Source organism: Pavona decussata, unplaced genomic scaffold (assembly GCF_977016875.1).
Source record: "Pavona decussata unplaced genomic scaffold, jaPavDecu1.1 SCAFFOLD_113, whole genome shotgun sequence".
Taxonomy (NCBI): Eukaryota; Metazoa; Cnidaria; class Anthozoa; order Scleractinia; family Agariciidae; genus Pavona; species Pavona decussata.
The window spans coordinates 228,329-254,881 of NW_028145527.1; the positions used below are offsets into that span (position 1 = coordinate 228,329).

The window sequence follows — 26,553 nt, forward strand, 5'->3', positions numbered from 1 at the left end:
CCAATGACAAAGAAACTGACAATAAAGCAAGAATATTATCCTTTATGTAGCCATCCTTAGCTTTATCTGACTTCCAACGACCGTGTCTCTTAAACAAACGATCAGAAATCTGGGCATTTGCTGCAGCAGAGGCGCCTCCCGCTCTAAGGCTATGAAGACCATAATCTAGTTTGGAAAGGCCAACGGCCTCAAAAGCAGAAAGCACTATCTCGCGCGCCCTGGAATACGACAATGGAGCAGAGCCGCGAAAACTGTAAGATCCATAACTGCTGCGAAAAGTAAGAGGACGGAAAATATAATCTTCACTGTCTTCCAAAAATGAAGCTACTGCAAAATAACGAAGAGTTAACGTTACAGGACAAGTAGGCTTAAGAGTTTTAGCAATGACCACCCAAGCCCCATCTCTATAAATGTCCATCTTGCTACGTTGAACAAAAATTCTCATGAAGGAATCTTCAAATAGAAAATCACACCTGCGCAATTGAACTAACTCGTAAAAGCGGAAAAACCCCGCGTAACCCAAAACACACAAAATGAGCAAACGTAAATCAGACAAACTAGCGGAAGCAGAGCCATAATGTGCAACCAAGCGCTGAATAACCTCAGGCGTTACTGGTTCTTTCTTTTTGACTGGAACACTGAGAAGCCTTTTGGCAGATTCTATTAATTGAGAAACAAAAGGTGAATTACATGGGTCGGGTTGGCCCGCTAAATCATGAAACCACTTAAGCCCGTAGTGAACTTCATCAATAATACTACAAGAAACCGATTCATAAATCAGACTAAGAAAAAACAAAGAAACATAAATACTAGAAGCGGGAAAAATTTTAATCTCTTTGAACTGAGAAGCCCACTTCCTCCATGAATTGAAACCTCTTTCATATTTCTTGGCGGTGTTAGCACTTTTGCTCTTTAGCAGCACTTCAGGGAGATCCTGACTTAATGTCTTAAGGCGACTGTCTTCCACATGTTGAAAACTAGGCTGCAAAGCCCCTCTGACAAAATCTGTGAGAACAACGATAACATTGCAAAAATAAATAAATATAACTTGCAATATAAAAGTTCTGTACAACTCTGCACAAACGCCACTCGGCGACAATTGAATCAATGAAGTAGAAAACAAGCCACTCGGCAAACTAGTTTCATTCGAAACACAGTCATGAAACAAGCTAACAAAAACTCTCTGAGCTCCTAAGGATAGTCGTTGACCAGTGAGAACAAAATCACTGCAATCAGAAGCCACTCGGCATAAAGGCACCATGCCTAAGAATAAGAAACGTAACAGCTAGCGTCAAATCTGACAGCTAGAACTGCACTGTTAAACTTATGAGGGCCAATAAGCGAATCCTTATAACAGCCAAGAGCAAATATCCCCGAGGGATCTGGAAAGTAAATGGACTCAACAACGTATGGTTGATGCTGGAGTGGGCTTGCAAAAAGAAATGGCCAAAAAGCATTAGACGGCCAGTAAGGGACCACTAAAGTCCCATAGGCGCGGCATGCAAGGAGATGTTGGATAACCCTTGTGATACAATGAACCGGCGGAACGAGCCAATTATTCTCTGCTGTCCACGAAACTGAAAAAGCATCAACAGCCTCTGTGCCCGGTACACGAAACCTAGAATTAAATCTAGGGAGATGGGCATTGGATGCATTAGCAAATCTATCAACAGTATGGGGGCCCCATACTAGATCTAAATGGGCAAAAAACCACTGGGTAGTATACCAATCGTCGAAATCGATAATGTTGCTAATCTCATCAGCACAAACATTAAGCTCTCTGGGAACCCATTGAGGGACAAACTGAACATGAAAAATCCGACAGAAATCAAAAATCTCAAGCGCGATAGAATGCAATTCTGCGTTAGGACTCCCTATCTCAACTATACGAACAGCCCCTTGATTGTCAGAGTGCCATTTAACTGACTTGCCCTGAACCGAATCCTTGAACGACGTTAAAGCAAAATGTACAGCTTTAAGCTCTCTCCATGTAGAGCTCTTTTTAGCCTCACATGGACTCCACATACGATGACATACTTCCTCAGTACCAACAAGGAACGCGCCACAGGCTACGTTACTAGCGTCTGAAAAACTAAGCAAAAAAGGCGCCTGGTAAGGCACTATAGCTCTAGAATTAAGACTAACAATATTGTTTTTCCAGAAAAATATTTCTGAAAGACAATCGTTATGATGCCCGACATTGAACCGGGAATCCCATGAAGATCTGGATTCTATAACCTTGTACAAAAACCGGGTCTTAAGACGAGTCAAATTACCCAATACCGGTGACATTGACATAACGTGGCCTGCGATCGAGGCACAATCCCGAGCAGTAACATACGGGGCAGATAGAAGGAATTTCTCTATAAGGGCAATGAAATTGGAAATACGCCTGTCGATAATAGAAAACGAACCAGAAAAAAGATTCCAGTTCAGACCCAACCAGACAAGCGACTGCGTAGGCTCCCAAAGTGATTTACTGGAATTCGCAACAAACCCTGCATTACTCAACGATGTCTGAACAAAAAACGAGTGCTCTTTAGTAATTTGCATAGATTCACCCTTACCACACCCGTCATCGAGAAACACAACTATCTTAATGCCACTAAGCCTCCAAAACTTAACAAGCGGCCTGAGGCATTTGGTAAAAATGTACGGGGCCGAACTAAGCCCAAAAGGTAGAACTGTAAAACAAAAATATTTGACAGTACCAGAAAAAACCCAGGAAAATCCTAAAAATGTCTGATGATCTGGGAAAATATCAAAATGGTGATAGCCAGACTTAAGATCAAAACTGAAAAGGAAATCACCCTTGTTGACATATGATAACAAGACCCTCCAATCTTCGCACTTGAACTTTTGCTTCCAAATAGACTGGTTGACAAGTCTCAAATCAAGAATAAGCCTTTTCTTGCCTGACGATTGGATTGACACAGAGAGCGGGTTAACAACATGTGGGACAAAAGGTACCTCAACAACCGAGTGATTACCAACTAATTCAGATATAGCCGACTCGACAAAAGACGCATTATCCGAAGCTGACTTATTGTTATTCAAAAACGCCCTGCAAGGGGTACTAATAAAAGGGATGCGATATCCGAACTTAATAGTATCAGTAACAAAGTTATTAGCGCCAATGGTATACCAATAATCAAGCTTAGCCTTAAGTCTGCCCTTGAGTACAGGCAATACAGAATTCTGTTCGTATTCAAATAGATTGCGATCGTAATCGAAATCGACTAATGAACTAAAATCAATCTCTCTTAAAAATTCTAAATTGGAAAGATCCATTATAACAAGATATATGAATACTTAACTTAAACGCCAAGTTCTTGGGAAAACTTTCATTTACCTCCAGCGTTTGAGGAGAAACCAGAATTCGTCTGGCTGGAACTTGAAGATCTTGGTTGAGAGTTACCACGGCACTCGGACCTCCAATGACCTTGCTGACCGCAGGCGAAACAAATATCACCAGGCTTTGCTTTGCTAACAGACGTATAGGCACGAGAAGTGGAAGCAAAGTTGAAAAGACGCTGGCCAGCAAATGAAGTGGTGGTGGCAGAAGGTTGGCTTTGCTTGACTGCGGACTTCCCTTTCTGCTGTTGACGATCTTTACGTTTGCGAAGGGCTCTCTGCTCTGCACGCCGAATACGCTTCTCGTCCTCCGATCCACTAGCCAATTCGTCAGATAGATACTCGTTAACCAAATCCCAACCAGCGGCGGATTTATCTGCCAATCTGATAAGCTTGTTGCGTTTCTTGATGTCAGAATCCAATTCTTCTAGGCAACTGCGAACGACTTCAAGTTTCCTTTTACCTAGAGCGGTGGAAGCCGATTGAACCTTCTCCGCAAGGCCAGAATTGAAGTAGAACTGCTTTTTGTTCCCTTCAAACTTGAAGGAAATTTTGGACTCTTCTTTCAGCTTCTTAGCAATAGAGTCGCTGTTGCTTAAGGAATCTTCCTGGATGTCTCTCTTTAACGCGGTCAACTTCTTGTCAAAATAATCTTTAAAGAGAGCGAACGTCGAGGCTAAATCAGTAGACTGCTCAGACGTAGAAGGCGGAGTAGAAATCTGCTGCGAAGCGTCGCCACGAGGAACCTCGACATTTGGTTCATCGACGTTTTCGGTGTCAGACATAATTTAGAGGGCGAACTGAGTGCGGTCGTATGACTCGAATGAATACAAATCGAGGCCTCAGCATATATATACCCGACGCCCCGCTAATGAAGCATTGTGACAAAGTGTCACAAACACCCAAAAATGAGGTTACGTAACCCATGATAAATACATTTCTTTCTGAGGAAACAACTCAGTAGCAGATATCAGGCTCAACATCCAACTGTTGGGTTGTAATATCTTCACGTTTAGCATATAACCACCGTGCTTACGCGTCAAGGAATCGTTGTAGGAAGCGAGTTGTTGGGTGAGGACTCATGTACGTACGAAAATTTTCTGAATACTATTTTTCTCTTTGTAGATATTTGCACTTAAATAAAATCGAGGACATCCCTGCAGAAACATTTAGTGATCTTTATGCCCTGGAGCGATTGTAAGTATCCTCAGAAGAATTCAGTTTAAGTTGGCGTTCTGTCTAATATTGTTTCAGTGGTGGGTTCCATAGCCATCGTATGGCGTTGGTACTGTTTTAAGGGACTAGGCGAAATTTCTGGAATGTGAATAATCTGAATACCTTGCAGTAATGATCGTTTTGCTATGTTTCCGTGTGCTGTTATATATTACGATACTACAGTTAAAATATCCTTACATTGTTTTGCAGATATCTTCATCATAACAAATTGAGGTCGATACCAAAAGGATTGTTTAAAAATCTCCCTTCACTAAGAAGACTGTAAGTTCTTGTTCTTTGTTCTTTCCTATTCACAACCTCGTCCCCAGGTTCTCTCCTCTCGCTCCCTGGGACGTGAAGAGGACAGACCCTGGGGACGAGGTTGTCCTATTCACTGCCTATGAAGCGTATGCACGTGACTTCATAGCTGCCATGTTGGTATAACATCAACAACAGGTTTCTTATTAGCTTCTGTCGTTATCAGACACTATCACCAGCGTCATTTGAATCCCTAGGGATTGCTTGCATACGTTCCATTAGGTTGTTTGTTATGTTGTACAGAGTGGCTCTAATTTAATCAAGAAGATACATTTCTTTGCGCTCTCTACAGCCGGCTTGATTCAAACCCGTTAAACTGCACGTGCGAGATTCTTTGGTTGACCAGGTTACTGAAACAGACACCAAACACTGAAAATGCGGCAACCTGTGGGGAACCAGAGAATCTAAGAGGAAAATCGCTCGTAAGACTCACACCTGAAGACTTCAACTGCAGTGAGTTTCTTTGTGTTGTTTGCATACAGAAAACAATGCTATCTTAACGGAGGCTACAAATAATATTGACACCCAGACCTGTCCTGAAGTGTTTTCCTTGAACATGTTTTGCTTTCTCGAACTCAATATCCTACCAACTTTTCGTGGCCTAAATTAACACATAACACAAGATATAACATATACTGGGCTAGCTCCTACGTGTCCCCTGTACTAAGCTCAGTGGTAAAGCATCCGAACAAGTAATCGAAAGGTCATAGGTTCGGCTCCTGTTAGGAGAACTCGGATTTTCTTTTTCCGAATATGCTTGTTTCACTAACTGAAAAATTCATGTATCAAGATATAACATACTGAGTGAAAATGTACTCGAACCTCGGTCCCTTGCATTCAAGGCACACATGAAACCCACTATATCAGAAGCGAACCTAAAGCAGGAGCGGATGAAATAGTACTGCTATTTGGTAATTACGTCGCCAATATCACACTCACTCAACACGTAGACTCCTTTATCTCGCACTTCAGTAATTATGACAAGAAAAACTGTATTCAAACAAAGCAAAGATGTAGGTACGTGACGGAAGACGAGCCTGTGACAATGCATGAGCTAAAGTCAAGGAAGGTGTGTGTGGGGACTTAATTAGTGATTGGTGATCGTCACGGGACAGTATAGGTCCCATTCATAAGGTAGCAACCTCGGTCAGGGAATGACGGCTGAACGAGCACCCCGCGGCTCCTGGTGACTTTTAGTAATTTATTAATTGATTATTAATTTGGATTGTTTTTTGTTATTAATGTAGAGCGGTCATTTATCAATCATTATAACCATCATACTCAAGTGCACATTTGAAATACTGCACTAATAGTTCGTCCTCAGGTCTCGCCTCTTTTTGATGTTTTCTGTCACAGCTCTACCAACTTTTGTGAAGACGCCAACCAGCAGTGTAGAAGTCTCAGTCACTGATCGCCAAGTGCTATTAAGATGTCTGGCCACAGGACATCCAACCCCGACCATAACATGGTGGAAAGACGGCGAGCCCTTACAACAGGACCACTGGCATGTCGTCAGCAAGGAGGGCACTTTAAAAATTATCGATCCTAAGATTGATGATGAAGGAAATTACGAGTGTGTGGCACAGAACTCTGCTGGGGAGATCGTTAGCAAAGCGGTGTTGGATTACTATGGCGTGGAAGGTAAACAAGGGTGCTGTTCAATTTTGGACAGATTATCTAAAACCCAGTGTACATACCACTTCTCTGTTACATGACCAAAGTTTATGACTCGTGGGAAATCACACCAACTAGATTCCACTCAAAATAGTGGCTGAGTTTTCTATAATTGCTCCTACATTCTTCCTTTACATGAAAAGAATCTCGTAGCGTTCACGTGAATCCACGAGCTTACTGGTCATGCATATGGTAGGTCCTCTATGTATAGGATCGTGGTGATCGGTAGTCGTAACGGTACAGTATAGGTCCCCATACACAAAGTAGCAATCTTGGTAAGGGAATGGCCGCTGATCGAGCATCCCGCAGCTCCTGTTATCTCTTAGTAAAAATGCAATCTCGTACCCAGAGTCTTCCGGCGTTGCCCCGCTGACCAAAAAGCCTGAACACTCTGGGTACGAGATTGGTAAAAAGACTGAGCAAAGAATTAAAAAGTCTCGTTTTGATTGTCGTTAGAATTTTTTCTTTTAACTTAGCCGTGGGGTCATCGTCAGCAATTCCTCTTATTGAAATAGAGTAAGTGCCAAAATATTCGTTATATTTACAGTTTTTCTTTTATCCTGTAGCTCCACCAACGCTTATTCGGTACCCTCCGTCTAGAATAGAATCAATAGAAGGCAACTCCGTCACCCTTACTTGCCGCGCCCGCGGTAACCCCAGGCCTCATATTGAATGGAGTAAGGAAGGTCTACCGCTGGCCTTTGATCCTCGTTATGAAGTAAGACCATCCGGGGACTTGTTCATCCGGGTTGTACGCAAGGTGGATTATGGTATGTACAGATGTCGAGCTACTAACAGAGCTGGGGGAGTGACTGCTTCCACGAGGCTGGTAGTAACAGGTAATTGCAACTTACCCGGGACTTGTGGTAATTGTTCACTGTTTGTAAGTGTCAGAGCAGTTTTCAATGAATGTTGAAAGTAATTCGCGTTTTCTTTGGTTTGGATTTACTGCGCTCTAAGTGGCTTATAAAACTTTCGCCATAAAAAGCAATTCGCCCGAGCGTCCATCATTGCTATTTAACAATGTTGCAACTTTCAGCATGGGCTTTATTGTCCCCAGCCACACTCCATACTGTACCCATATCACAGTACACCGTTGTGAACATCAATACCTCTTTAGCACATGTAGTATTTGAAGTATCTGTAGTATCTGTAGTAGCTACTAGCCCATCAATGTATGCTCCTCAATAAGCAAACCCAGGTTTTCTAATGGAACTTGACTTGTGTAGTTTTTGCGTGTTTGTAATCCTCACAGCCCCACCAAGAATCACCGTAAGTCCTCAGGACACTGAAGTACTGGAAGGCAGCACTGCAGAGCTTGATTGCCGAGCGAGCGGTTACCCAGTGCCAGATATCGCTTGGACTAAAGAAGGCGACCGCCTTCCATCTCAAGACCGCCATATTGTGCTGCCATCAGGGTCCTTAAGGGTGGTGTATGCTTCTCCGAACGACCAGGGACAATACGAGTGTCGAGCCATCAACGTCATCGGAGTGGTACTGGCGAGAGCGTTCCTCACTGTTAAACCAAGAGGTCAGTAAAATTATTATTAAAACAAATATTTGGGTTTATCAACTGAGTTCATAAGGTAATTTGCCGTAAAGAGATGCGATAGCTGACGTGTCGAGCGCTAGCCCTTCGGGATTCGCCCTGACGAAGAGCTAGCGCGCGAAACGTGAGCTCTGAAGTCTCTTTACGGTTATGTTAAACGTATCAGTTACTGTGAGCCAAAAGAAATCTACCGAAAGAGTTAATTAACAGCAAGAAGTTACTTCAAGGTCGAGTGATAAGGCAACCGAGCAGTTTTCTAGTCGTTACCGCAGATAGCCACAGAGCAAATATCGAGATGGTTCGTCAATGTAACCGGTACTTTATTTTAAGTTGTAACATTGGTTTTGTTTATTCTGTATTTCATTTTTAGGTTTCTAAGAATCCACAGTTAACTTTGAAAACGGTGTAATTAAATTAACGGTTAGCAAAACAATGTACTCTAATGTATTTTCGTCTTCTCGCCCTTCTTCAACAGTTCCTCCTTCTATTGTTGAGTCGCCGACAGACATAGCAAAACAATGTACTCTAATGTATTTTCGTCTTCTCACCCTTCTTCAACAGTTCCTCCCTCTATTGTTGAGTCGCCGACAGACATAGCAAAACAATGTACTCTAATGTATTTTCGTCTTCTCACCCTTCTTCAACAGTTCCTCCCTCTATTGTTGAGTCGCCGACAGACATCATTGTCACAGCTGGACAAAGAGTCGAAATTCGCTGCTCCGCTTACGGTGCTCCTAAGCCAATCATAACGTGGATTAAAAATAATGTGCATATCACGGAGGCAAACAGGTACTCGGTTAGCTCATCCGGAACTCTAACCATCGAAGAGGTAGGCAAGACTGACGAGGGGCGGTACGAGTGTGCGGCTCGCAACAGTATTGGCGCGGCTTCTGCGCAGATGACACTTACAGTACAAGGTAAGATCTTTGTTTTTTTTTTTGATTTCTTTTAAACAAACAAGGAACGAAATAACCATTAGCGACCGTTTGATTGGACATACTTGATCATTTTATGGGCAGACTCAGACTAGATCCCTTTCAAGAGTGTATACGTACGTAGGAGAGTTGCCTCAGTGTTACATCAATTCAATCGGTCGAAAATTGTGTACTTCCTCTTTACACCTTCCCAGTATTTCATTGGTGCTATGTATTAAGCACAGTTTCTGCTTTTAATGTCACACGACAATAAGACAGCAAGAAAAGGAAATGACTTAACTTCAGATTTTCGCTTTTCAGTGCCTACAGATGAAGACCTGATTGGCATTGATGTTGTCAACTCATCCCTTGCTCAAGCCAGGGACAATGTAGACAGAGCGCTAAACGCCAGCATTCAGAAGCTGTTTTCATCATCCCAACCAAGAAAACCCAGCGATCTTCTCGCTCTGTTCCGCTTTCCTTCGCCCGCCGCGCAGGAGATCGCCCGAGCCGCGGAAATCTTCGAGCGCACGATTCATCTTGTACACGAGCACGTGAAGGAGATGGACAAAGTGAACGTTAGTAACGACAAGTACAACTTTTTCCACTTACTTTCTCCAGCTCACGTGAATATGATCGCTAACCTGTCGGGCTGCAGCGCACATCGCCGCATGAATAACTGCACAGACATGTGCTTTCATCGGAAATACCGCACGTTCGATGGCACGTGCAATAATCTTCAGCACCCAATGTGGGGCGCGTCTCTGACGCCGTTTAAACGCCTGTTGAGCCCAGTGTATGAGAACGGCTTTAATACTCCTGTGGGATGGGAAGAAACTGAAGGAAAACCCAGCGCACGCCTCGTGTCAACGCAACTGATTTCGTCCAAAAAGGTTAGCGATGATGAACAGTTCACTCACATGTTGATGCAGTGGGGGCAATTTCTAGACCACGACATCGACTTCATTGTCAGCAGTTTGAGTACGCTGAGATTTAGCGACGGACTGGACTGCACTAAACAATACAGCACTTGTGATAACCAGCCACCGTGTTTTCCTATTCCCATTCCCGAAAACGATCACCGCATCAAGGGGCACGGTTGCATGCAATTTACGCGTTCGAGTGCAGTCTGTGGCACGGGCACGACTTCCGTGTTTTTCAGCGCGGTGACCCCACGAGAACAAATGAATCAGATAACATCTTATATCGATGGGTCAAATGTCTACGGCTCATCCGAACAAGAGATGCTAAACCTCCGCGATCTTGACAGCAGGGGCTTACTCAAGTCGAATTCAAGCTCCGGTAGAGGGAAGCCGTTACTTCCTTTTAACCGCGACACGCCCATCGAATGCCTTCAACCCGACGACAGCCCCGTCCCATGCTTCTTGGCAGGAGATTTCCGCGCCAACGAACAGCTTGGCCTGCTGTCAATGCACACAATATGGATGCGAGAACACAACCGTATTGCCAGTGAACTGGGAGAAATTAATCCCCACTGGGACGAGGATAAAGTGTACCACGAGGCGCGTAAAATAGTCGGGGCTGAAATGCAGCACATCACTTACACAGAATGGCTACCTAAGATTCTTGGCCCTCAAGGAATGTCCCTTTTGGGGACCTACGGAGGCTACGAACCCAGCATCAATGCAGGAATTGTAAATTCGTTTGCCACCGCGGCTTTTAGATTCGGCCACGGATTGATCAATCCTATAATATTCCGTCTCAACTCCTCGTTTCAGCCAATTGAACAAGGCAACATTCCCCTTCACAAGGCCTTCTTCTCGCCATATCGCCTGGTCACCGAAGGTGGTGTTGATCCAATCCTTCGTGGACTGTTCGGTAGGGCCGCAAAAAGCCGCGAGGACAAACACGAGCTTCTGAATACGGAACTCACAGAGAGGCTCTTTGAGATGGCTCATGAGGTAGCCTTAGATCTTGGTGCGCTTAATATTCAGCGAGGAAGGGACCATGCTCTGCCAGGTTAGTTTGTACTTTATATAAGAGAAAGCAAAACTAACTCACATTCAATATTGTAGTGATTACTAATCGGAGCCTTTAGATGGCTTAGATCCACTGAACTTAGAACTAAAGTGAGAGGTCCATCTCTCATGAAGACATCTATGGGGTCATCCATTCTCTCTTTGTAGTGTCTCATCTGGCCTGTGCTTGGTGTATAATGAAACGACTAAGAGTTTTGCTACTTCTTTTAGGCTCAGTGTTGCGCTAATTAAGTTGCTTCATTAATTCCTAGGCCAAATATCCAGCACTCTCATGCATAACTAGACTAAATTGAAATCAAGGTTCAACCTCCGCTTGGGATTTTCGCATTCGTCTGAGTTTGTCTTTTTCGATTCCTACAGGGTACAACAGCTGGCGAGTTCTCTGCAATCTTTCGGCGGCTGAAACGTTCGATGACTTTAAAACTGAAATAATCGATGCAGACATCCGGGAGAAGCTACAAGAGCTGTACAAGCAACCTTCAAACGTCGATTTATGGGTTGGGGGGCTGTTGGAGGAACTCGTGCCTAGTTCGCTGCTGGGATCTACATTCACTTGTATAATAGCTGAGCAATTTAGACGGTTAAGAGCTGGAGATAGGTATGAAATTTCTGTGTCTGTATGAAATGCCTGTTTATTTCTTAGTCGGATTTGACCCGCTCCAAGGTGAACGTTATTTAAGTGTCAATGTATTTAACGCAGAGCACTAATTGGGGACACTTTTCAGGTCGAATTGGAATTTAGAAATGTTAGTTTTTTAGGAGAGGGGAAAAGCGGAGTACCCAGAGAAAAAACTGGGAGTAAGGACCAGAACCAACTCAATCCACATATGACGCTGAGTCCGGGAATCAAACCCGGGCCACATTGGTAGTAGACGAGTGCTCTCACTACTGCGCCATCCATTTGTTTCCCGGGGATTTTCTAAATTTGCTCTCTGAGAAATAATATTGTGACTGACGCAGCAGAACTGGGGTAGAATTTCCGATATAGCCATCTTATGATCATAACCCCACGATGTCATCCCCGGCATTATTTATCGTTACTTTTAAATGTGTGTCTGTTTGAGTGCTGTTCCTCAAAAGTAAATCATCAAGTCTTGATTTTTTTTATGATCCGCATAGCGTCGATTCTCAGCTACCTCTATGTTGTAATTCATTTCCATCCTTCCCAGCTTTAGACATCTTCACTCCCCAATGGATTCCTTTTGTTGTTGTTGTTAATGATGGCGATGATGATGATGACGACGATTATTGTGATAGTATGTTAAATAAGGCATTGTGGCCAAATAAGCTACTAAGCTGACTGATGCGATACTAACAATTAGGGTCCCAAAAGGTATTTTGAAAGTCCATGTTGCAATCCATGCAGGTTTCTGTATTTACCCAGGGTTATCTACAAAGTCAACCTGTTGTTTGATTGTCTGCCATCAGCTGGGTTTTTTTTTACCGATAAAGAAGAAAGAGAAAAGTAACTTTTCTAGTACAATGGAATGTCGATTTAACGAACCTCTATATAACGAAGTTCTCGGTATAATGAACGACATTCTCCAACCCGGGCTTTTGAAATGTATGGAAACGAAACTCGATATAATGAACCAATTTTCAAGTCTCGTTAAATCGAGGTTCAACTGTATTTTACGAACATCTTCCCCCATCAGATTCTGGTATGAAAGTCCGTCCACGTTTGATCACTCTCAGCTGATACAGATCAAGCAGACGTCACTAGCCCGCGTCATTTGTGACAATGGAGACAATATCGATCGTGTTCAACCTGACGTGTTCCTCCGCGCCACATATCCCACGGGATATGTCACGTGTTCTTCCATCCCTCGTATGGATTTGCGCATGTGGAAGTATTGCGAGGAAGGTTTGTATACACCTTGATCCCAGGGTCCTCGATTTCTGTCCCCATAAGAGCTAAGACTATATTTGGTACGTTTTATTTTAACTACTTTTTGGGAGGCAAGACGGGCTATCAAACGTATTGAGTAAGTCATCGTTTCTGGAGGGCTTGCTTATGATTGCAAGAATTAGTGATTTCTCTTTATTTGAAATATTTAATAAATGGGTAATTTCTGAAATGTTTGCATGTATATTATTATTGCTGTAATTTCTAAGCAACATTATAATGAAGAGCGAGTAATGTCGCACCAATTTTCGAAACGATTCATCGAAGGTAATCAAATAAGTGACCTGATATCGCAGAAAATCACGACAGGAGAGAAAGAACTTCTGACTGGCTGATTTCCAAATGGAAGACAGGAATAAATAAACCCTACACAAAAACACCTTGTTGTCATATTTTAACTCTTCGCTGCCTTCATTTTGTCTTTGTCAGCTCACTGTGCCGTGGACGATAGTACTCCTACATTCAGCAGTCATATTCAGAGCCGTCGCTTTAGACGTGCGGTTGAGGAACTTTACATGCCTGAAGCGACAAAAATGAAAAATAATGACTTGCATGATGAAAATCAGCCTGTTATCTCTCTTGTTGAGATGAAAAGTGAAGAAATAGTCAGTCCCACTTCAGAACAAGACGAAGTGAGTTTAGAGGAAAGAGTTGAAGCTCTTGAAAAGAAAATAGCTGATATGACCTCGACACTGACCAGTCTAGGAGAGGCATTCAGCGATCTTCAAACTCAAGTGGGTATTTTCTTATATTAAATTAAAAACAGCGCAGAGCTTTTTAACTCAGTACGCAGTTACAGGGTGGACAGAAACTGTCCCATCATGGAAGAGTTTTAAAATAGCCAATAGTCCTTTTTCATGGTTATTTAAAATTTTGATGTAGGCCGTATAACAGAAAACCATTGACACCACTGGAAAGAGTACCTTAAAATTAGTAAAAAGGCCAATTTTGAGAGCCTTGTCTTTTAAAATAGCGAAGATGTAGTTCCGCGAATTTACGATTTTTTGCAGACGTTTGAATGAAGACGAGCGAACTTGCCCATTTCCATACAAACGTCTATAAACAAAATTCAGACTTAACAAAACTATATCTTGCTATTTTAAAAGGCAAGACTCTCACTGGACTTAGCCTTTTTTTCTTATTTTAAGTTGGTCTTTTCAGCAGTCTCAATGGTTCGTCTCTGGCCTTCGTCAAAATTTTAACTGAATTACCATGATAATGGTCTATGACCATCTCCCTGTGAGGCGGTAAGAATAAAGATGGATACTCTTTACTCTTTAAAAGCTGAATAGACCGTTCTCCAAAATGGCGGCCGAAAATTCAAATAAGTTAAAATTAAAAACGCATCCCAGCACTAGAAAGAGCACTTTTACTTTAGTAACCCTGCAAAGTTTCATCATATCAGGTGTAATATCAGCTGAGAAAATGTAAGTTGAATAATGAAAAATTTACAGACGTTTGTATGACTGGGGGGATGACGTATACGCCCAGTCATACAAACGCCTGTAAACTTGTCAAATTTTATCTTACATTTCCCAAGCTGATATAACACTTAATATGCTGAAACTTTGCGAGGTTACATAAGTAACGGTACTCTTTCCAGTGCTGGTATCAGGTTTTCATTCAGTTCAATTTTAACTCATTCAAATCTGTTGCCGCCATTTTGGAGAAGGGTCTATTCTTACTGCTTCACGCTTAACTCTTCGGATTTTTTAACAGTTAAATAAAGTTAAACAAAAATCAGGGAGAAAAGGATCAAGAGGAAGGAAAAGCTGCGGAATTGTTCAAGGCACTCTGCGTTACGAGGGTGACTCGTGGCCAAAGGACGCTTGTACCCATTGTTACTGCATTGCGGTGAGTTAGGTTTTATTTGTTTCTTGTCAGAGGGAAAAAGAAGTGAGTTCAAGTTATTACGTTCTAACGTTTAGTTCTTTGGATGAAATCCTGAAGTTTGTGTCACCGTTCAAGTGGAAGGTATTGCACAGTACTTTCCTATGGTACTGTTTGTCATGTTGTATAAGAATCCTGAATCGTAACCATTCAAATTGAAGTTACTGAGCAGTATTTTCCTATGGTCTTGTTTCAGTTGTCACGTTAAATAAGAATCCTGAACCGTGACTATTCAAATTGAAGTTATTACACAGTACTTTCCTATGGTACTGTCTCAGTTGTCATGTTATATAAGAATCCTGAATCGTCACTATTCAAATTGAAGTTACTGGGCAGTACGTTCCTATGGTACTGTTTCAGTTGTTATGCTGTATAAGAATCCTGAATCATGACCATTCAAACTGAAGCTACCTGGCAGTATTTTTTGTAGTAGCGTTCAGTAATTGTATTTGAAAAAAACACTGAACACTCATCCATGTTTTTCAGAGAGGACAAATCCGATGTCTACCAGTAGCAAAGTGTACAGATGAATCTAAGGAGGATCAGTAGTGATAATCGGCTTCCCTCGTTGCTTAGGTAAGGACTACCTAAACTGTAGTTAAATTGATATCTTTGTTTTGAACTGTGGTGTTCGTTATATCGGTGAAGTTTGGGAGCTGTTCGGGAACCTAACGAAATTCTAGGCAGTAACCTTGGAATAGAATATCATCCTTTGGGCTTCTAAACTTGCCTTAAACCTTTTTATTCCCAATAGCGGCTAGCATATCCATTTTCCTTACAGCATAACCACTTGCTCAAACATATTGGGTTGTAAATAAGTTCTCTCAGGCAGTAAAGGAGAATATACATGTTGATACTTTGCGTTCTGTGGAGAAAATTCATACTATTTTGTTTTCTATTTGACAGAGTAAATCATGACGCCGTGGCAATTGCCAAGATGAGTCAGTTGGTATAAATAGGCAACCGCTCAAACGCGGCTCTTACTGGCCACTCCTGAATCGCAGTTGGTTTCCAATTAGAAGCTATTTAGGACGGCTTCGATTCCACGCATCGCGGAAAATGAGACCGAATGCTTGTGATGATGATGATGATGATGATTATGATGATTGGCTATGAGAAGACGTGTATGAGATAAAAGGCATCGGCTTAATGACGTTGTCGTCCAGTAATTTAGGAGTGGCCACAAAACCGTTTTGTATCCTTGTATATTATGCTATGCTTGCATGTCTTAAGTAACGTAAAAATTCCGAATATAAGCCCATCCTCAAATGAACCCCCAAAATCTCAGCCTCAACCATTCTTCCGATAATACGCCCTATCGAATATACTACCCATGGACTGCCAGGGTTAACTGTTTTAACCTGTTAGCTCTGACAAACCAATTTTGAAACGCAACATTTCCTCAAAAATTAAGACCCTGGAAGCGTCCATTGAATGAGTGTCAACCATGGGCTTATATTTGGAATTTGCTTTTCGATGATTATTTGTCGTGAATTGTAAATGAAAGGAAAGGAAACAAAACATTATTAAAGAGCGTATTAGGAAAACAAAAGGAAGCCATTGTAAATTTAGCAGCAAAACTACACGCTATTGACATTTTCAGTCCAAAGCTTAAGAATTTAATTCTCCGGCGTTATTAATCCTGCTATATTGCAGTTTATGCTGTTTAGAGAATTTGGTAGTGCATCTTGATAATATGACCCAGTTGAAAATTTTCTTTAGTTTCTTCACGTATAGTTGATGAGAAATTACTTTTATTTCTTTTGAGGATTAAAGGGTTGAAAAAAGCAAGTGATCTAATAATATGGTCAAGCGAAGGAGCAACAAGATTGGAGTGCGCGAACCACGGGGGTCGATCCTTGTTTTCCATACTGGGTTCAATTGCTCCAGTATTCTCGACGATGTTTTGCTGCTTCGCTAGCTCGCTCGCTCGCTCGCTCGACTTGGCGCTTTGTATTTGTCAGAACTGGCAAGCAAAACCGCAATTCGCAGACAGTGGTCAGTGGTCAGCGGACGCTCTCAAAGCGGACACCACTGTAAGGCGGGCAGAGACGAAAACCGCTGTAAAGCGGACATCGACAGGTTAATTGCATGGCTTGGGCCGAATTTCACTTGTTTTTCTGTGCCTAAACTCTTGTTCAGCCCGGAAACCTCTTTGAGGCAAACAGAAAGAGTTTTAGTCACAAGGGCTTCCGTCGTAGAGAAAGTTAACTAAATAAAGAGTGAATATCTGAAACATCGTAGATTTGATCTGCGGAAGGAAGATTTATGGTGGCTGGCATCTGTTTCCAGCATCATGTAAAGACGAAACGTTTTGCAAAGATTTTAAAAAAACTGCAGGGAGGGGCACCGAGCCACCTAAACATTTGGGGGTCACAGAGCTCGTTTTTCAGTTCTATAAGCCAAAAGCTGACATGTTGTTATGACAACCTATTAAGTGAAAGAAAAATGACCATAACGTGTTTACCAATCTAGGCATTTGTTTGATTCCATTATTGTTGCATCTATTGAGAAAGAGTGGTAGTAATGATCGATCAAATTATGACTAAAACGAAGTGTTGGAAACCGTTGTGAGCCACCTTACATTGCAGTCGTCAAAGTAGTGACTTACGCGGTTGCGCAAACGAAAGCCTGAACAAAGAGACAATTAAGAGAGAAAGTTGATTAAACAACTAGTTAAATGCCATTCTTTGATTTAATGGCTTGCTAGTTCTAATTAATGGAAAGCGCCATTAGAAAGGGACATTCTAATAAAACATACCCTTGCATCTGCCAGCTATTTATTTGTTACACTAAGTAATTAAAACAATTATATTTTCGTTAGATGCTCAGAATATCGACTGTTCAGCTGCCGTTGTTGCTATTAATATATTGGAGAACTTTCGTTTTCTTTTCTTTTTCTTTTTCTAAGGTATAAATTTTGGCTATCATGCGTTTTTGCAGATGTGCATAAGTACTTTTAGTTCTTTTGTTTTTCTGGTTCTGTCAAACGCGGGGAAACACGGAACCAATGTATAGTTGATCATGGTGATCAAAACCTTCAAGGTAGTTCCTTTTTCTTCTTTAGGTAGTTCCGTTTTCTACTTTATTATCCAGACGGTCCAATATTGTTTAAGTGATTGTCTGCGTGTTCAAGTTCCAGCCGGAATTCGCTGTAAACCCTATTTCAGTTGTAACGTATTTTTGCGGAAGCTTCTCGTTTAAAAATGTCCCTAATAAATGACGAGAAAAAAAAAAGAATGTTAGTGTTACACGTGTAGGAAATTGCTGACTTTAGTTCTCAGGATCGTGCGTAGGCATGCGCAAAAGAAAGCAATGTACGCAACCTGCCATATTCCTTCCTCTTTGCGCATGACTGATGGCGGAACTTGCACAGAAGACAGGTGTAGGGAGGGTAGGGGACAATTTTGTTGAATGAATACATTTTGCGTGGTCCGGGAACTTTCAAGACTTATAGCGAACAAATTAGCTCAATTTCGGGTTTGAATATTTTACTGAGTAAAAATAGTTTGCCGCTGTATGAAAATAGCGTATGATGAAGTTCAATAAATATTACCGTAGAATGAAATTGGCACGGATTGAAATTAAATGCAAATACATGGCGTTGAATGAAAAGTTAAACTGTTAAAAGCAAAAAGACCTTGTTGAAAATAAATATAAATTGATGGTTTGCATGTGACGTCATTGCGGTCATGTTGGTGGACAGGAACAATGAGATTTTTCTCCTCTGGGAGTTACCTGCCATTTTTATGCAAACTTTGTGAACAAATTTTCTTTTGTTTTGTCCACCAACATGACGGCGATGCAAACCACCTATAGTTGAGTAAAAAATCATGCAAGTTGGTGAATTTTGCAACAAAACGGTTAACCATATCAAAATAGCTTTATGATGAGGATATGAGATATCCACGTAATGAACTTATTGATTGATTTAGGCTTCAGTTTCTGATGGAGCGAGAAATACGAACAGCTTGCCTTTGTTTTCACCATTTCACTCCCATAGCCAAACTTTGAGTTTTATAGAAAAACTTTTGAATGCAGAGGTCCACACGTGCACAACGCAGGAATTAAACTTGCTGGTAATTTTGCCGGATCTCTCTTGTGAAAGACCTCGTGTCAGGCGTCACTTGAACGTGCATTCAGTTTTGTATTTTAAGTTTTGTTATATACGTTGAACCTTTTTAGTATTGGGATGAAAATCTAGTGAACATTGAAAAGAAATTTCTTCATCAGCACTTTCGCGTAATCCTCTTTGCTTTTCAGCATTTTACAAAATAAACTATGGTTTCACTATGGGCGTTCTTGAAAGTATTAGATTGCATTGTATACATAATATATTTGAAGAGGAGGACCGTGAGGTTAGCCCTATGTAAAAGTCCCGTAACAAAATTTAAAAACTATAAAAATACAAAGTATAGATTCAGAAATCATCCTCAGTAATATTTAGATCAATTGAATGTAAAACTGAAATACGAACTATAGTACATTAATTATGCCCATTTACGTGGATTTGTTTAAATCTATTGATGCTGAGATCATGACCAAATGGGTAGTTTGATAAATTGTTCCAATTTTTGCTGATTCTTACAAAGAAGGGTTATTTTAGGGAGTTAACTTTTGCATGCTGATTTCGTTTGGATCTAATAACAGTACGTAACCAGATTTCTTGTTTACGAGTTTGACTTCCGTTTGAGTTCTCGACCTCTTTAGGTTTCGAACCGGGCATTAAATTATTTCACTTTTGAATTAGGGTATATTATATTTAACAATTATTCCACGAGGGGGCGTTGCATATGAGATGATAGCGCGCCGAGTTGGCTATAAGTATCCCATATCCAACAAGCGTGAATCAAGAAATCAAGAAACATTGTTAGATTTTGCTGATTTCGCTTTGCAAGAACAATTAGAAGACAATTTAATGGTCTCCATTTCTCGGGCATGGTATAATGGCTCATGTACCATGTCCGCTAAGCCAATCAAATAGTTCGGCGTATTGCATCATACAATCATCTAGTTTTTAATAATTGCTTTAAGCCTGGGGATGGAAACCTAGTGTGACCATTGAAAAGAAACCTCACCTTGGTGTGTCCTTTGTCTTTCAACATTTTACAAAATAAACTTTGAGGTTTTGTTTTAAGTTTCACTATAGGTTTTCTTAAAAGTGCTAGATTGCAAAACTACTGATCAGTAAAAAGACTTCCTTTGCGGTTTGTACCTGTTTACGAGTTTCTCTTCCGCTTGAGCTAGCGCTCTCGACTTTCGAACCATGCATTAATTTATTTCACTTTTGAAGTATCGTCTTTTTAAACTGAGGAAGTCAAAGATCCTTGAGCAATCCATTCACGGCAAATGGCCAACGACAGAAATGAGCACGTGACCATGCTTACACTATATTTGCCGCTCGTTGTTTGAGTTTCTCAGTAAAATTGAGTAATTTTCCCGGTGAGCATCAAAGATCAAAATTATTTTGCACTATTCTCATCCGTGAACAAATTTTTTCGAGAAAACATAACCGTGAATACCAAGTTTTCCGTTTGCCGTAAACGCGATTCTAAATCCCTGTAATCTTAGTACCAGGACGAACCCAAGGGCAAAAAAACCCGGCTTATTTGGAAATCAGGCAAAAATGTTAACCCACACCATCGCAGAGATTTTTGGCCACCTCCTATTCGGCTTTACTCGCAGTGTCGCCGAACGTTACAATTACGACGAATGTGAGAATCCTTCAGAATTGTTTGACTACAATGTTTTGGAAGACACAGGCAAAGAATGGTATTGCCAACCGGTAGACGAGGTTATTTATCAGGAGTACAGCAACGGTGAAGCTACCGCCGGAGATTATCTAGCAAACGGGAGCAATAATATCAGGATCATAAACGCGTGTTCAATAGAAGACAACGAAGAAACTCAGGAGGAAAGCATGGAAAGAGGTATGGCATGGAAGCGACTAAGGCCATCTATCTTCCAAACACTGTGGAGTTCATTTTACTTCGGATTTTTCATTTCAATTTTAAGTGCCACTATCGTAGGATTTATATCATTTCCTGTGTATTATTTTAGTTATCAAACTCAGCTGAACTGTGAAATCCATCCCAAGGAATCGATCCCAACGCAACTGCAATGGGTGATAACCACCTCAGAAATTTTCTCCGTTGGCTTTCTTTACTACTGGCTTCTTCTCGATTTGTTATTTTACTTTCAGCCGTTTCAAATCTCTGGCCTTAAACTGACTATGGTCCTTCTGGCTGTGCCGTTCTACCTCTCCGATTCTGCTTATCGTATTGCCATGCAAGCGTTTGGAATCTCGCACTCCAAGCTAACATCTTTGCAGCGACTTCCTCCTATAACGATATTTCATCTTTTCAACTGTTTACAAATTTACATTCTCAAGAAAGATTTTTGTCCAACAGGGCCGAGAATCCAACAGGTCAAGTTTATTTTACTTTTCGTGATTCCGTATGTTTTAACAGAAATTGCGGGAGTTACCATAGCTTTTTCTATATTTCCTGCTTACAACAAGCAAGACAAAACCGGAAAAATAATAATTGCAATATTTACGCCTCTTATTATGATTTTTCACAAAGGAGCTTCCCGTCTCTGCATTCAGCAGTTTTGGTGTCAAATGAGCCATCCGGGAACTTCATTCGTGCTGTTGGCGCCCTTGTATTGTGGCTCAGCGGTATTGCTAAGATTGTTACAAGTCGATCTTCAGAGTTTGGAATCAGTTGCACTGATTGGAGTGATTCATGGGATTGCGGAAGTCATTGAACGTAGCACCATGGTCTTCTTAGACCATATTTGTCATCAGGTTCTTGAAAAGAGAAGAATGCCGTGGGGCGGTTTTCGCACCCCTCGTCGAGAGAGACTTGCGGCTGACATTGCGCTTATGAGCATGCTATATGAATCAAGCGCTGTCATCTCCGTGAATATCTTTCTGCATTTGTATGAGTATTTTTACACGCGCATGAATTCCCCTATCGAACTCCTTCAGTCGTTTGCCATCACCACCTCAGTTCCACTGGCTATTGAGTGGCTGTTCACAAGTGTGTCTATAGCAATCGAAACTCGCTACCAGAACATGCCATTAATGGCTGTCTGGCGAAAACGATGGAGAAGATACATTGCTGTGGCGTTAATTAACATGGTAATGGTATCCATTTGGACCACTACAAGTCTGTTAATTGCTGTGCAAGGACGTTTTAAGGACAATACTAAGGACTACTGTGAAATGCCATTCACCTCGGGACTGTAGTTTTGGAGCATGCGCAGCTTCTTGGAAGCCAGTAAACAGATAGCTTATTTGATCAATTTACATTGCAGCTAAATGGCTAAATTGTGTAAATTTACAATTGGCTGATATTATTACAAAGCAAGTTAAAATTTACAAATTATCACGGTAATTTACATAATCTAAGAGTATCGATAATATGAAATATATAAAATATCTTACGTTGCTAAAGAAAAGCGTTCTATATGATATCATGGCTCTCTGTTATTAAACATTTTGTTCGACTTTGGTTCCCTTCGTCTTATTTTAGACTAGCCTTAGTTAAATTTGGCCCCGGGCAAAATTTAGACCGCTTCCGTGAAGTTTCAAACGATTTGAGCATTCGTCCTTGTTTGAAGTAGACTACGAGCAATCCCTTATTTTTCTCTACCATTTACATGGAAAACCCGCGGAAATTCTAGTTGTAAAATCAAATGGTACGCATCATTCCATTTGGAGTACTTCTAAAATTATGGGCTTCTCGTCAAAGTGATGCATTTTTGTTACTCCTTTTGGGATTTACAGCTGATGTTCAAACATTTTGCATGTTATCCATCTTCAGTTAAGACAAGCTAAATCATTTCGTATTTATGCCGAAAATTTCCATCCGGGTGGTTTGCGTAAATGGTAAGCACCCATTGACTCCACCTTCCCACCGCGCGTCGCATCTCGCGGGAAACAATTTTCGCGCTCGCTCGCGTGGTTCGAAGTTCGGAGACGAAGAGGGCCGCGACTGTCTATAGGGAGTTTCATTTTTTTTAGGGATTTTAACAGGCACTCTCTCCTTTGGCAAGTTGGTGATGATGTCATCCGCCCCTGCAAAATCTGCAGGGGATGCCAGATACGCGTCCCAAGATCCATTCATTCAATCAACTTCGTCCCATACAATCTCGATTCCAATCTGTATTAGGAATGCGTTCTCTCTACGTCGAACGCAATAAGACGGACATGATGTACAAGCGCGGATCCCTTCCCTGAGGAGGCTTTAAGGGATCTTTGGGGAGGGGAGAGCGAACCTCAGTTGCAACCACTGCGGAAGAAAGCACGCATGTGTTAGTCTAGTGGTTAAACGTGTGCGACTGTTCTGATGGCCGGTGACTCGAGTCCTGGCCTCTATCGTCGTTTCTTTAGACAGAAACCTTGCACCACGTAGTCTTTCCTCAGCGAAGCATTATGTAACCCTCATAGCAACACTGGGGTTGAAAGTATTACATCCGCAGAAAATGACAAAACTTGCTGATGCAACAAAAACCAGTCTCACCCCCTCAGGTGAAACGCGTGCAGCTTAGTACTTGGGCAACCTTGTTCCCAGGGTCCTCTCTCTCTCCTGAGAACGAGGTTGGTACTGCAGGATATAGCGATCATGTCACAACAACTAGAAATATTTGTCCCTGGTTTTTGTCTTCAGCGGAAGTGGAATTATCGATATCGATTCACGCTTCTTTACTCTTTTTCCTTTCACATTTCACGTGTGATCACGTGTTAAAAGAGTATTTAGGGCCAGTCTCTACACCTCCTCAAAACAGCCTGGAGGCCTGGGAACAAGTTAAAATTTTCCCATTATTTTAAAGACCAATTTTCGCACATACTTGCCTACGAGAATAAAACAACTGAAATTGCATTAAGGGATGAATTTATTCCCTTAAGCCTTGTAGCCAAGTTTAGAATTTTAATATTCACTCAAGGATTGGTCTGAGGTAGAGGGTCCCAAGTGTGCGTGCAGCTGTTAACACAACAACAACAAGAGGTGTGTAAATAAGAGTCAACTCCACTTTATTCCACTGTAAATGACATATTGTTTGAATTGTACTGAATTCGATTTTTAAAGATGAGGTTTTTAAGCCAACCTAATTAAATTAACTCACCATAAGCCCAAACATTTTTAATACTGGGTACCATTTTAAAAGAAATAGGAAGATTGAGAGACAGTTTGCCAAAATTATTTATACCTGTAAATGTCACGCAGCTTAAACAAGGCAACAACTTGGTTTTTAAATCTTCATGAGAGAAAGTGTACAACTTATATGCTGGTACATTTTAGGACCACAAAGCTTGGCCTTTTTTAAAGGTATTGATGATGATGATGATGATGATGACGATGATGACAACGATGACGAGGATGATAATAATGATTTGGACAAAAGAACAACAAAATGTCCATTTTTCATTATTTTAGCTGGGAAATTAGGACCGGGCGTCAGCTTATATGGGTACAGCTGTTGCTATCAGTCCATTTGTTGTTCCCACCCCTTTATGGTTGTGAAACAGGATAAAGTGAATGAACAAATGAACAAACTTGATAGGGGTACATTTTCAGTCAGTGACATGGCCACATGCAGAAAAAGAAAATCCAAGTTCTCCCAACAGGAGATGAACCTATGATCTTCCGATGACTAGTTCAGAAACTCCATTACCACAAGACTTCATTCACCGGGCAACATAACATCACATTTCTTTTTCAGTTTTATCTCTTGTTTGGGGCAAGGAAAATGATGGATAAAACTTCTTTTAAAGTTCCAACCATGATCTTCTTTGCAACAGGGTACACTCAACTACACAGTTAAATTGCATCACAGGACACTTGACCAAACAGTGGAGCTTGACTTGTCTGGAGCTCTATTTCAAGTTCCCCCCCATGAAACTTATAATCTGCCATACAGTTCAAAGCTCCAAAAAACTATACTGTGAAATTGCAATTTGTAAAATATAGCTGAATAATGAGAGCATCATCATCAAATCTCCACGCCCCAGTAGGCGCATAAGGCCGAATAATGAGAGCATGCACTTGTTATTAGTAAAGATACTGATTCCTGATTCTTTCATATTTTATCAAATTTTGAAATGAGTTCACTTATCAGAGTACACCAGCTTTTGGTTCCCAGCATTTAATCTGTATAGACATGTTTGTCCCAAATAAGGGACTCACCACTATGGATGGGGGGCGGAGGGGTGGGTAGGGGCTTAGGGAGTACCAGACTAATTAATTTAATTTAATTTACAATGTCGAAGAATGTGAAATCTGATAACGTTATTTACACCCAACTCAGTGATATCTCTAGGTTCAAAACCAAATTTCCAAAAAAGTGATTAATAATGCTTATAATAATATTATTATTAATGGGACTGAAATTAAGATGTTTGAATCTATTTCCTTCTCAAACATTTCATTGATCAAATTAACAGGCATTTTAATTTTGATCATTATTAAATAAGGAAGTTTTAGTTAAGAAGACCATCTTATGATATATAATGAAATATGTGAAGTGTAACCTTTTTGGGGAGGGGATACATTTAGTTATTCAAACATAATTCAATCAAATTCCAAAATGCAAAAATTATATGAACACGAATCCTCTGGCCTCACCAAGAGAAATAAAGCATAAATAGTTAAATTAAAAGTCCTTTTAACACTGAAATTGAAATAATTATTGACATGATTGACATAAAGTCACAAGTTAAACTTAGTGTTACAAATAGATGGCCTCATGAACTAATAATAAATTAACCAAACAATAATTATGATCAAGTGCTGAAGTAAGGAACATACATTAATTTCAGTTCTAACATTTTTATTTACATGAACATTTCAACTTATGTGATAAAGATATATGGCCTCATGAAAAGAATTATATTTAACATGGTATCCTTTTATTTGAAGTAACAGTTCTCTCTTGATCATCTGTTACTAATCATGATGTTCTTGATCTGAATGACAAGTTTACATCTTAAGTTCTACAGATCTATGACCTCATGACCAGTAATGATGTAATAATAATTGTTATCAATAAACTAACATGAACTCATGAAATATGACAGAAAGATGGCACTACTGCAAAACAGTTATCAGTTAACATTTTTTTCATTGTTTCTGTTTTTTGATTTTTTTGTTTTTGGTTGTTTACTTTCTTCCCAATGTTTCTTGTTCCTGTCGTATTTGCCTACCCCTCACAGATCAGCAGCACCTGGTTCCACATGTGGTTGCCCCATGGTTTCAGGAATGTTTTCTTGATTATCAGAACAATTTGCCCCTGGGGATATTTGCCCCCTGGGATCGTGATCTGCCCTTGGGCAGGGTTCCCTCCTGGGATCATGATCTTCCCCTGGGTGTGGCTCTCCCCCTTGGTAATGCATATTTTCTCCAAACATTTCAGGAAAAACATTTACATGATTGCACTCCCCACAGCCCATACCTCTCACTCCGAAATATGGTGGAAAACCCCCACGACCTCTGCATTCCCCACGCCCGCGCGCCAATCCCGCGTTTGGGATTCCTCGAGGGAATCCCGCACCACCTCGAAAAGCACCCGCGAAAGGAGCAAAACCACCACGTCCGGGCCCATGAATCATCGATGAGAAATCTTCCGCCGGGGATCCAAATGTTTCGGGAAACGGGCATCTCTGGGGGAAACCACTAAATCCTCGAGGACCAAATCCCCGGCCACGGCTTATTGCTGGGAATGGGGCTG

The 26,553-nt window shown here is 41.1% G+C and overlaps 3 protein-coding genes across 4 annotated transcripts in view; 2 read left to right on the top strand and 1 right to left on the bottom strand.

Moving 5' to 3' along the window:
* The window catches only part of LOC146470572 (peroxidasin homolog), a 29,107-nt gene extending 10,650 nt beyond the window's left edge, over positions 1 to 18,457 (top strand). The window contains exons 5-18 of the mRNA XM_085121725.1: positions 4,480 to 4,551; positions 4,780 to 4,851; positions 5,180 to 5,340; positions 6,244 to 6,528; positions 7,128 to 7,400; positions 7,817 to 8,092; positions 8,758 to 9,027; positions 9,346 to 11,004; positions 11,385 to 11,622; positions 12,680 to 12,888; positions 13,360 to 13,664; positions 14,650 to 14,784; positions 15,307 to 15,396; positions 15,727 to 18,457. Coding sequence (XP_084977851.1) covers positions 4,480 to 4,551; positions 4,780 to 4,851; positions 5,180 to 5,340; positions 6,244 to 6,528; positions 7,128 to 7,400; positions 7,817 to 8,092; positions 8,758 to 9,027; positions 9,346 to 11,004; positions 11,385 to 11,622; positions 12,680 to 12,888; positions 13,360 to 13,664; positions 14,650 to 14,784; positions 15,307 to 15,369 — 4,018 coding nt within the window. The 3' untranslated portion in view covers positions 15,370 to 15,396; positions 15,727 to 18,457. The remainder of the gene's footprint in view (positions 1 to 4,479; positions 4,552 to 4,779; positions 4,852 to 5,179; positions 5,341 to 6,243; positions 6,529 to 7,127; positions 7,401 to 7,816; positions 8,093 to 8,757; positions 9,028 to 9,345; positions 11,005 to 11,384; positions 11,623 to 12,679; positions 12,889 to 13,359; positions 13,665 to 14,649; positions 14,785 to 15,306; positions 15,397 to 15,726) is intronic.
* LOC146470574 (uncharacterized) lies at positions 1,927 to 4,296 on the bottom strand. The gene is made up of 2 exons (XM_085121726.1): positions 3,353 to 4,296; positions 1,927 to 2,092 (listed from the first exon to the last, which is right to left on the bottom strand). Exons 1-2 carry the CDS (start codon positions 4,137 to 4,139, stop codon positions 2,070 to 2,072), a joined length of 810 nt encoding a protein of 269 aa, XP_084977852.1. The 5' UTR covers positions 4,140 to 4,296; the 3' UTR covers positions 1,927 to 2,069.
* A 1,715-nt stretch (positions 18,458 to 20,172) lies between the features above and the next one.
* Positions 20,173 to 22,337, top strand: LOC146470575 (uncharacterized). Of its 2 annotated transcripts, none has more exons than XM_085121853.1 (2): positions 20,173 to 20,750; positions 21,405 to 22,337. In XM_085121853.1, the coding sequence occupies exons 1-2, from the start codon at positions 20,447 to 20,449 to the stop codon at positions 22,070 to 22,072; spliced, it is 972 nt and encodes a 323-aa protein (XP_084977979.1). In that variant the 5' UTR covers positions 20,173 to 20,446; the 3' UTR covers positions 22,073 to 22,337. The 2 variants fall into 2 exon arrangements, with proteins under 2 accessions (XP_084977979.1, XP_084977978.1); XM_085121852.1 differs by having other exon boundaries at positions 20,610 to 20,750; positions 21,023 to 22,337.
* Positions 22,338 to 26,553: the final 4,216 nt, after the last annotated feature.

Excerpts from the sequence above, each read along its gene's own strand:
- LOC146470574 (XM_085121726.1), bottom strand. The coding sequence starts at position 4,139 with ATGTCTGACACCGAAAACGTCGATGAACCAAATGTCGAGGTTCCTCGT. Across the intron at positions 2,093-3,352 it reads TTTCTCCTCAAACGCTGGAG|TTTTTCAGACGCTAGTAACG; the intron begins GTAAATGAAAGT and ends TTTTTTGCTTAG.
- LOC146470575 (XM_085121852.1), top strand. The coding sequence starts at position 21,053 with ATGGTCCTTCTGGCTGTGCCGTTCTACCTCTCCGATTCTGCTTATCGT.